The sequence below is a fragment of the Diceros bicornis genome, chromosome 5 (genome assembly GCF_020826845.1).
Source record: "Diceros bicornis minor isolate mBicDic1 chromosome 5, mDicBic1.mat.cur, whole genome shotgun sequence".
Lineage (NCBI taxonomy): Eukaryota > Metazoa > Chordata > Mammalia > Perissodactyla > Rhinocerotidae > Diceros > Diceros bicornis.
Window position 1 is genome coordinate 40,914,773 of NC_080744.1, and position 12,085 is coordinate 40,926,857.

Here is a 12,085-nt window from a genome sequence, read left to right on the forward strand (position 1 = left end):
ACTCAAGATTTTTAATCAAATGTCACATCAGCGAAGCACCCTATCTAAACTGGCAACTCCTTTGATGTTTCCTATCCCCTTCTCTGCTTTATTTTTCTCTTCAGCCCCATCTGTGTCTAACATACTATATATTTTACTTATTTATCACATACTGCCAAATCCCATACAAAAACATAAGCTATATTAAGGTCTAGGATTTTTATCCCCTCTGATCACTTTGCATCCCCAAAATTCAAGAGCGCTTGGCATACAGGAAATAATAAATATTTGTAGAATGATTAGGTGAATAAGAGGAGGCTTGAAATAAATCAGATGATAGACAAAAAATGGTACTGATGTCAAACTTTTCTCCACTGTCTAAAGCTGATGGAAAAAGAAAACAAAGGTTTAAATATATTATTTAGAAGTGCAAAAGTAGCCAATAAAAGAACTAAAACAATTATTATCGAAAATTGGGAGAGTGTTGTGAGTTAAATCCTTATCTTTCATTATGGAACTCAATTGTCTTAATCTGATAAAACCAGAAACTGCAGTACAATAGCGTTACTTAGTTTTACAAAAGTATTAAGAGCTGCAGTACAATAGTGTTACTTAGTTTTACAAAAGTATTAAGAGCTAAGAAGATAACCTCCCAAAGAAGTAAAAACACAAATCTTTAAAGAGGGTTGCCTCCGTGAAAGGGGAGCAAGGGTGGGAAAGGACTCTTTGCTTTTCATTATAGGCTGTTTTTTAAATAAACTATGTATTTATATTACTCTGTCAAAAATATTTAACTGATCTCATCAAAATTAAAAACCTGTTCTGAGAAAAACCCTCTGAAGAGGATGAAAAGATAAGCTAAGAGTGAGAGACAATATTTGTAAACCACGTATCCTACAAAGGACTAGTACCCAGAATATATAAAGAACTCTCAAAACACAACAACAAAAAAAATCCAATTAGAAAATGGGCAAAAGATGTGAACACACATTTCCTTGAAGAGGATGTACAGATGGCAAATAAGCACATGAAAAGATGTTCAACATCATTAGCCATTAGGGAAATGCAAATTAAAAGCACAATGAGACATCACTACACACTTATCAGAGTGGCTAAAATATAAGAGTGACAACACCAAAAGAGAGAAACTGGATTTCTCATACATTGATAGTGGGATTATAAAATGATACAGCCACTCTAGAAAACAGTTTGGTAGTTTCTTAAAATACTCAACATGGAACTACTACATGACCCAGCAATTGCCCACCTGGGTATTCACCCTAGAGATACAAAGACTTATGTTCACACAAACACCTGTAGGCAAATGTTCATAGCAGCTTTATTTGTAATAGCCAAAAACCAGAATCAATCCAGACTTCCTTCAACAGACAAATGGTTAAACAAACTGTGGTATATCCATACCATGGAACACTACTCAGCAATAAAAGGGAATGAACTACTGATACATGCAACAACTTGGACAGATCTCCTGGGAGTTATGCTGACTGAAAAATACCAATCCCAAAAGGTTACATACTGTATGATCCCCTTTATATAACATTTTGAAATGACAAAATTTTACAGATGGAGGACAATCTTAATTAGTGGTTACCAGGAGTTCAGGTGCAGGAGAGGTAGGTAAGTGTGATAAAAGGGCAACACTAAGGATTCTTGTGATGTTGTGACTATTCAGTATCTTGACCACAGTGGTAGTAGATACACAAACCTACACAGGTGATTAAACTATATAAAAATTAACACACGCACACACGTGAGTACAAGTAAAACTGGGGAAATCTGAATATGTTCAGTAGATTTTATCAATGTCAATATCTTGGTTGTGATCTTATACTACAGTTTTGCAAAAGGTTACCATTGGGAGAAACTGGGCAAAGTGTACAAAGGATCTCTCTGCATTAGTCCTTGCAACTGCATATGAATCTACAATCATCTCAATTTTAAAAAATGTTTAACAGAGATATAAAATATCCATTATTTCTTCAGTATTATATTTTAGTATGCTCCATGTTTAAGACCATTGGCTTACATCAATAGGACACTATATATGAAATGAAGATTTTTTGGAACTTTATGACAGAGAAAAGTTCACAAGCAGCTTTTTTCAAAATACTTGTATTAATGAATAAAGACAACATAAAAGAGATCAATATAGGGGGCCGGCCGGGTGGCGCAAGCGGTTGAGTGCGCGCGCTCCGCTGCGGCGGCCCGGGGTTCGCTGGTTCGGATCCCGGGCGCGCACCGACGCACTGCTTGGCAAGCCATGCTGTGGCGGCGTCCCATATAAAGTGGAGGAAGATGGGCACAGATGTTAGCCCAGGGCCGTCTTCCTCAGCAAAAAAAAAAAAAGAGGAGGATTGGCGGATGTTAGCACAGGGCTGATCTCCTCACAAAAAAAAAAAAAAAAAAAAAGAGATCAATATACATGAGTTGTTTTTTTGTTTTTTTTTTTTTTTTGTGAGGAGATCAGCCCTGTGCTAACATCCGCCAATCCTCCTCTTTTTTTGCTGAGGAAGACGGCCCTGGGCTAACATCTATGCCCATCTTCCTCCACTTTATATGGGACGCCGCCACAGCATGGCTTGCCAAGCAGTGCGTCGGTGCGCGCCCGGGATCCGAACCAGCGAACCCCGGGCCGCCGCAGCGGAGCGCGCGCACTTAACGGCTTGCGCCACTGGGCCGGCCCCTATACATGAGTTTTTAAGAGCTTTCATTCTTTTGGAATCAACTCCAAATTCTTTCAAGCTTTATGACTTTTGCACATGCTGTTCCCTCTGTCTGGAAAGCTCCTCCTCTCACATGCCATACTTCTCCCCAGCCCTGCAATAGTGCCTAACAAATTTATATTTACAGTTTAGATCACATTCCTCAAAAAGGTTTTCCCCTATCCCCAAGATTAGGTTATATATTCTATTTTTTCCCCTTTGCAATGATCACAATTGTAAATGAATAGCTATTTATGTAATGATTTAATGTCTGTCTTCCCTATTAAATTATAAGCTCCATGATGGCAAAGTCCCTTTAAAACATCTGCCACAATGCCTGCACATTTACTGAATGTAAGCATTCAAGTTTTTTTAGAGAAACAGCAACACATTAACACAAACAGGGAAAAGAGGTAGCAAGGGACTTCTCAAACAGCACTGCTTCATTTAAAACGAGAGTACGCATACTTCCTGTCCCCACTGGTTCACACCAGCGTGCTGAGCCACAAAAACACAGTAGATAAGCCTGGCACATGTTTCTAAAGAGAGAATGTAAACTTAAATACCTACAGAAAGCAAAGCAAGGTAACATAAATGTGTGAAGCAGCTGGCTGTAAGAACAAAAGCACAAGCACTATAATAAATCACAAAAGAACACCTGGTCTCAGTGTCCAAGTACAATAGTGAGTTGTAGGGACTATGACAGACCATAGCACTCACGCCCCATCTAAGCTGGCTGCTACTCACAGCTCCAACCAACTGTTGCCAATAATGCAACAGTTGCATTTCTTCTGGACTAGTAATGCCAGAAGCCAGAAATCCAAGTTTTATGTGAAATTTCCCCATTTTTAAATTCTATCAGTTAATTCAAATATATTTTACAACCTTGTGTGGGCCAAATAAAACCCACCTGCAGGTCAAAATAAGCCCACCAAGCTGCAGATTGTTCTAAAGCATCCAACAGATGATTTGGGAGAAAAAATTTATGTACAAACACAGAGTATTAAATAGAACACAAAAAAACAAAAAAAAGGTTTTTTTTTTTTTGAGATAAAACCACAGTCTTTCACCTCCTCAAATCCTCCTCTGACTTCCTCTCTTTTCTACTCTGCCACTCCAAGACTCCTGAAATTGTCTACAATCTCCTTTGATCTTAGGTGAATTTGGGCAAAAGACTGAGAAGCACCGCATAGTAAAAAAGAAAGAGGCAGCACTTGAGTCAGAAGAACTCAAAGTCCAGCTCTGTCACTTAGTAGCAATGTATTCTAGAGTAAGTCATTTAACTTCTTCGCCCACCAGTCTCCTCACCTGTGCAATGGAAGTAATGTAATGCCTTCATCATACAGCTGCTTTAAAAATTAAATTAAATGCAAGTGTATATCAAACACCCAATCTAGTGCCTAACAAAGAGGATGAACTCAATATGGACAATGTAAAGATACATAGGACAAAGCAAAAATTGAATACTGTTTAGAGTATGAATTAAACATTCTGGGTCTAAAACTGGGTTGGTTGGTGGAAAGCATGCCTAACAGTTTTGATAATATACCTAAATATTTTTTGATGATTTTTTTTCCTACCAATATGGCATATCTATGCTAAGAATAAGGAATGCTTATTTTGTTTCACACACACAAGACAGATCACAATTTAAATAATGTAAGCGTAAAAAATGTTATTACCTTCACAAAAGCAGTTTCAGCTATAAGTACTAATACAATACTAGCTAACACAATTCTCAAATCCCACTTCCTAATTCACAAAAATAAGATTAATCCCTTTATCTTTGGGATGAGGCAACAGGTACAGATAAAAGAACTGCTCCATTAATTAATTTAAATAAATTCCTTCAAATACTAGTATACCTGCTTGTCCTGTTTGGCTGAGGTAACTGTTCAATGACCTGACTCATGGAACCAGACGTGTCCAAATGAGAAGAATCTGCAGGGTCTGAAAAAAATAACTGGATATTAATGCAAAAGGCATTTACCACCAAACTCTGATACCAATTCAGGAATGTGGACAATACCAATCTAATCAGCTACATTAGAAAACCAACTTTTGAGTGCCTACTATGCGCCAGATACTGTACTAGACTTCCTTTCATACATTCACCACAGCTGTATGTTTAAATCCACCCAGCTCCAACAAGAGCACCCTTGCAAAAGGGACTGATAGCTTTAAACACCTCACCTGCAGCTTTCTTTTCTTTCAGATGTTCACTGAACCCACTATTACTCTCTCCTTGTTCTTCTCCAGCTGTTTGTTCAGGATTGGACACAACATCCTAGAAAATATACATACATAATATCCCCACTATAAATGAAATAATCCAAAATGAGACATACTTTTTGTGAACATGTTGATTTCATTTTTCCACTCAAATTTATCTAAGATAGTGATCTCCTAAGCACTTACATTTGCTGGTTGGTCTAGCCTAGGAAAAAAAAAATCTGCTCAATCAGTTCCAAACAAGATACCACTCACCAACACAGGGTTCTCTTTCTGTGTTTGTAGATTAGGAAGGTGTCGAGATAGCATACTGAAGTGAGAACCAGAATCATCATCTAGAACCTGGCTTTCAGGCTGAGAATCTTCAATTATCAGGCAAGGAGTGTCTTGCTGCGAGAAATCTGAATCCAACTGACTTCCAGTAGGGTCCATCTGCTCCCCTGGAATGGATTAATAAGAGATCAGTTCTATGTAACCTACTAGCCTTCCTCATACAGTCTGAGCTTAAATAATGGGGTGGAAAGTACAAGAGCTGGTGGGAAAAGGGACCAGTCTAAGACTCTTCCAATTAGAATATTATATTTATAATCGCTGCATCCACTTTCCTATCATACCTCCCAAGGCCCGATTTCCTCCTTATATACAGTCAGTCTATCCCTCTCTCCCTCTTCTTTTCCATCACCTTCCCGTAGACACCCTTTCCCCTCCTTCCTAACCTCTTCTCTCCCCGCCCCTTTTTCCATCCCCCACAACACTCTCTACATCCTTCTGGCACCTCTACCGCCCCCCAAAAGGCTGCTCTGTAATCTCTGTTCGCCTGAACCCCCTCAGCCCTTTAAGCTTCCTCACGACCACCCAGCCTTCCAAGCTACTGCTTCCCCACCCCCTCCTCGGGGCCCTCCAACCCTTTCCCCGTCACCGCCGCCATGCTTGCCGCCCCGCCCCCTCCGGTCAGCCATCCCTTCAGACCCGAAACCCAAGCCTTCAGAGCTGACTGCGCCCCCACTTTCCTCCAAACAGTACCAGGCATCCCGGCAGGAGATCCTTCCCGCTCGAGCTAGAGGTCTCTGCACGCTCCCCAGGTCCCTCCAGCTCGATCCCCAGGTCGCCACTGTCGCCACCGCCGCCACCGGCCGCGAACTCCCCCTTTTCCCGTCGCGTCACGCAGTATCAGCTCGCCCATTCGCTGCTGCTGCCCGCCACTCAAGAAATCCCGTGGATGATTGGTGGCTCAGGCGGAGTGCCCCGCCCTACGTAAGAAAAAGGAACACGGCGGCGTGTTTCCATGGCAGCATGGACGTTGCAGGCCCTCCCCCTAGTACTGCCAAAGAATGACAGTATCTTTCAACTGAAGGGACCTCGAGAGGACGTGAAATATATTCCCTTATCTCCAGGACAATTGTTTGTACCACTCCTCAGCCCTAAGAGAAAAGACCTGTTTTCTATCGTTCATGCACCCTAAGACCCCTTCTCTCACCCTCTCTCACGGAAAAGGAGAGGGTTTCCCAGCTTTCTAATAAAAGGGCAAAGAAGAGGACCCAGGATGGCTAGTACTACTTAAGAGCTGGTGAAAAATGGAGAGAGAGAGGACTCTTTGGGGTTTACCTGTGTCGATCAGGATCCCTTTTGTGGGCCTCTACCTGAATTCAAGGGCCTCACATTACGTCTCTGTCATTTTTTTTTTTTTTCCTCCTTTATATTGTCTGAGGAACCCAGTAAATCATATTTTTTCCCATTGCCCTTTCCAGTCTGGAAAGTAATTCAAGCTTCACATTAGCTTATTATTGCCCTGTCTTTTATGGGATTGCAGCCTAAAGAGACTATAGCCCCAGATATTTTTTTTCACCTCCCTGTTAAGAGAACTGACACAGTGATTCTCAGACTCAGTGGTGAAAAGAACAGCTGCCGCCCTTTAACTAGATGACCTCAAAGATCCCTCCAAGCCCTGAGAGTCTATTATCCTAATTATGGTGCCAGGGTCTTATAGAGGGTGTGGCACCTGTGACTTGTATTAATGAACTAGGCCCCATGAGGAACATGTGTTTTTTTGTTTTTTTGTTTTTTTAAGTGGTGGTTGGATCTGGGATGGAATTCTAGCCAGAGCAGTTGTCAACAGGGAAAGCACCTAGCACACTGCCAAGCATATACCTAGTAGACATTCAATAGGAGTTAGTTTTCTCTCTCAACCCCAGGCTCAGAATGACTTAGGCAAACCCCAACTATAATTCTCCAATATTGTAAATGCCCAATGCAGCATTTGATATAGGCTAAGCTGAAGTAGAGCTTCTTACCAACCAATTTTCTCCCTGCTGTTATAAATTACAGTGGTCATATTTTCCAAACCAAAAATCAAAGCATGTCATCTGAGGATATGTTATGTATGGGCACAAAAGGACAGACTCCTTGAGATGAAACTGCCCTGAAAAATCTAGAATCTATTGTTGCTATAACTAGAATATAACTACGGTCCCCAGAAAATTTTATTAGTGGAACAAAAATGGAACAGAACACACGGAGACACATCCCACTTCTTAATCTTTAAATCATTTATAATTGACTCCTCTCGTTCTTCACTCCTAATGTTGCAGAAGACCAGTTACCAAATAAATTTAATCTTAAAAGGACTAGGTCAGGTCAATATTAACTACCCTAGTAGATAAAGTGAATTCATCTACTCAATTTGAGAGGGAACAAACAACCAGGTCTTGTTGTGAGAAAATCTTGACTTTGTTTCCCATAAAAAATCCCCCAAAAGTCACTATATTTTTGCTCTTCTCTGTCCTGCTATTGCATTTTTCTTCCCCAAGAAAGACATAAATAAATAGAACTTCTTGATTATTTTACAAACAGGTGGGTTTGTCAAAACTCATAAAACTACATTAAAAGGGTAAATTAAACCTCAATAAACATGACTAAAAATAAATAGATAAGTAAAAAAGTGAACCTGAGCCATTCCATTACTAAATAAAACAAGAGCCTTAAAAAACTGTGAAGAAAAACTGTGAATTCCTTGTTAGATAGTATGACAATTAAATTACCCAGAGAGATCAGAAAATGCAGGCAGGATAGTTACCCACTGAGGCTGTGACTGACTGTGGTTAGGTGAGCCAAAGGCTTTTATTGACTCTTAGATTGCAAAGGACCATCAGCACATCTACCTATCTACAGGTGCATCTTTACCTAAGCCACCTCAGACAGAGAGAAATCTAATCTACCTCTAAAGTCTTCCTAGACAAGAAAATTCCATCAGACCCTATGTTAACTCACTTTAAAGTTTAACAAACCTCATTGTCAGGAACTTTTCCTCTAATCATCTAACCTAAATCATTTATTCTAGAGTTTAAAGCCATTTCCTCTCATATTGTCTTTAATTGGTCATTATATTTTATTTTATTTTTAAGTTTTTATTTATTTTTTTTTGTGAGGAAGATCAACCCTGAGCTAACATCCATGCTAATCCTCCTCTTTTTGCTGAGGAAGACCAGCTCTGAGCTAACATCTATTGCCAATTCTCCTCCTTTTTTTCTTTTTTTCCCCCCAAAGCCCCAGTAGATAGCTGTATGTCATAGTTGCACATCCTTCTAGTTGCTATATGTGGGACATGGCCTCAGCATGGTCGGAAGAAGTGGTGCGTCGGTGCACGCCCGGGCCACCAGTAGCAGAGCGCACGCACTTAACCGCTAAGCCATGGGGCGGGCCCCTAATTGGTCATTTTAAAACCTGGATAAATTCTCATGAGGTTGGGAGCATCTCCTCTGGTCCAATAATTCCATAATATATTTCAACCAATTAAACAATAAACATAAGTGTTATAGACTTAGTTGTTAGTCTTTTTCTGAGGTCTCCTCACAGACTTCTCTAAGCAAAAGGACCCCAGACAGTTTAATCCTACCTCACAGACACTATTCACCAACCTTTAAATTTGCTTCATGGTTTTCCTCTGGAAACTCATAGTTTGGGAGCTCAGTGGCAGAGAACTTTACTGAGGTTATGACAGGTACTAAATTTAATGATAAACTATTATATATCCTTTTAGGCTGCAATATTAAAGTAATACGTATTGCTTATATTTAACATATAATTGATTCTAACTCCTACACTGCCTTCTGTTGCACTGAGACCTATACAATCATGTCCAGTCATAGGCCAATCATATAATTAATCAATAACATGTATTACATTTTTACCATGTGGCAGGTATTGTGCTCTGTTTTACATTCATTATCTCACCTAAAAGCCTCATGACTCTTTGAGGGTTACAGATGAGGACACCAAGTCTTAGAGAGATGAGATAATTTACACAATGTCTCACAGCTAGCAAGAAAGAGAGTCAGAATTTGAACCCAGTCTGTCTAACTACAGAAATTTTATATATATCCGGATATGATAGAGGAGGAGCACTGACAAAGAAATGGCAAAACAGTTGATACAAAATTTCTTTTGTTTTAGAATGTATTTTTATTTTAATACTGAATATGAGTGTCCCTAATGTTCTAGGAATTCATAATAATTAAAATAATATGAAGAAAACAGAGGAGAAACTGAAAAGTTATCAACTCCACATCCTTACAAAGACGTTAAGTCAACAAAGAGGTGATGATATAATTAAAATGTGAAAACAAATTGCTTAAGGTAGTCAATAATTACCTATGATACTCTATTAACTTCCTAACACTAGGCTGATACGCTTATAGGTACCTGCAACCCCTGCAGTGGAAGCAATCCCAAATGATCTCTACCTAATTGCTACAGAACTTCCTCCTGTTAATTTTAATTAACTTTTTATTTTGAAAAAAATTTCAAAGCAACAGAAAAGTTGCAAAAGTAGGATAATAAAAAAATAGTATAATGGTCTCTCATAAACCCTTTCACCTAGATTCACGTTGTTAACATTTGCCACATTGCTCCTATTCATTTTGTTTTTATTGTGGTAAAATATACATAATATGAAATTTACTGTTTTAACCATTTTTAAGTGTACAGTTCAGTGATATTAAGTACATTCACATTGTTGTGCAACCATCACCACCATCCATCTCCAGAACTTTTTCATCTTCCCAAACTGAAACTCTGTACCCATTCAACATTTTCTCCCCATTCCCCTCTCCCCCCAGCTCCTGGCAATCACCATTCTACTTTCTGTCTCTACGAATTTGACTATTCTAGGTACCTCATATAAATGGAATCATGCAATATTTGTCCTTTTGTAGCTGGCTTATTTCACTTAGCACAATGTCCTCAGGGTTCATCCATGTTTTAATTTTAATAGCATGTGTCAGAATTTTCTTCCTTTTTAAGGCTGAATAAAATTTAATGTATGTATATATCACATTTTATAATCATTTTTGTTCATTTTAACCCACTTTTCAAAACTTTCCAGAGGTCCTAACTTAGATGAGGCCCTGGAGGCACATTAGTAGCACCTGCCAAGGCAGCACACTGCCACCCCTTCCAGGTAGCTTAATTTTCCAGCCAGCCAATCAGCTGTAGCCCCTCTTATCACCCTGGCTCTCTCAAACACACATTACCAAGCACCATTGTGACTGCAATATTAGCTGCAGTTTCTCCCTTCCACCTTTCAAATGTTTAATCCGAAAAGCTCAACTCCACCAGGAGCAGCTTACCTGGAAACAGAGAGGTAGAAACAGAAAGTTGTGGTATTAGGCAGGGAAAAAATGGAATCCTTGCCTAACTGAATATTGATGGAGCCTGCCATCCTCCCTTTTGAACTGGCGTATTCCCTCTTCTTATAGAAGTATTCAAATCTCCACATCCTAGTAGTATTTCCCCTCCACTCTACTTCTCTATCAAGCTCTTGGCCTCTCTTTTTTCTTCCTCTCCATTCCACTTTCTCCATACCAGCAACTCCGTAATCCTTGGCAATCTGGCGTTACCCTCCATAAATCCAGTGCTTAGCACAATTCCAGGCACAAAGCAGTCACTCTAAAAATGTTCGTTAATACTTGATTTTGAAAATTTCTTGTGACATCACCACATTAGCTTTGACTTCTATAGTGTTTGATGGTGTTGCTGATTCCCTCCTCCTTAAAATTCTCATCCTATGACTCCAGAGTTCCTGGCTCTCCTCTTCCCTCTCAGCTTCCTGGAAGCCAGTACTGGAGGATAAGAGTGGTATCAACATGCTACAACACGGATGGACCTTGCAAACATTATGCTAACTGAAATAAGCCAGATAAAAGGACAAATATTGTACGATTTCACTTATATAAGGCACATAGAATAGTCAAATGCATAGATACAGAAAGTAGAATAGTGGTTTCCAGAGGTTGATGGGGAGGGAGGACTAGGGAGTTATCGTTTAATGGGTACAGAGTTTCAGTTTGGGAAGATGAAAAAGTTCTGGAGATGGATGGTGGTGATAGTTGCACAACAATGTGAATGTACTTAATGTCACCAAACTGAACACTTAAAAATGTTTAAAATGGTAAAGTTTATATTATGTGTATTTTACTACAATAAAAAAAGTTTTTTAATGAGACAAAACTAAATTTTAATATTTAAAGATTATACCTAGATCATAAAAAAGTAAAGAAATGACATGATTGCAATAAAAGTCAGGACTAGTGGTTAATTTTAGAGAGGCTAGAGGGGTTGTAATTCTTTTTTTTTTTTTTTTTTGGTGAGGAAGATCAGCCCTGAGCTAACATCCATTGCCAATCCTCCTCTTTTTGCTGAGGAAGATTGGCCCTGGGCTAACATTCGTGCCCATCTTCCTCTACTTTATATGTGGGACGCCTGCCACAGCATGGCTTGATAAGCGATGCGTAGGTCCACGCCAGGGATCCAAACCTGTGAACCCCAGGCCACCGAAGCAGAGCACATGAACTTAACCACTACACCACTGGGCCGGCCCAGGGGTGTAATTCTTTAGGAGCCAAATGAGGTGCCTGGAAATGTCCTATTTTTATTATCAGGGGCATTACACAATTTATAATTTATACTATATATAATTCATACATTTGTACATTTATATCTTATTCCCTCTTTTATGTGTATTATTTTACAATAAAGATGATTTAAAATAAATATTAATGCTAAAACTAGCAATGTGGTGAAAAAGAGGGTATTTACACGATCTCAAACTATCTTCCTAACATGTATTGGATTATTACAAACAGAAAGTAGTAATT

The 12,085-nt window shown here is 39.3% G+C and overlaps 1 protein-coding gene across 7 annotated transcripts in view; it reads right to left on the reverse strand.

Moving 5' to 3' along the window:
* The window catches only part of TP53BP1 (tumor protein p53 binding protein 1), a 92,413-nt gene that overhangs the window by 68,147 nt on the left and 12,181 nt on the right, over positions 1-12,085 (reverse strand). For all 7 annotated transcript variants that reach the window (XM_058541408.1, XM_058541411.1, XM_058541410.1 and 4 more), the window contains exons 2-5: positions 5,958-6,184; positions 5,190-5,374; positions 4,896-4,989; positions 4,568-4,652 (exon numbers count right to left, since the gene is read on the reverse strand). In XM_058541408.1, coding sequence (XP_058397391.1) covers positions 4,568-4,652; positions 4,896-4,989; positions 5,190-5,374; positions 5,958-5,964 — 371 coding nt within the window. In that variant the 5' untranslated portion in view covers positions 5,965-6,184. The remainder of the gene's footprint in view (positions 1-4,567; positions 4,653-4,895; positions 4,990-5,189; positions 5,375-5,957; positions 6,185-12,085) is intronic.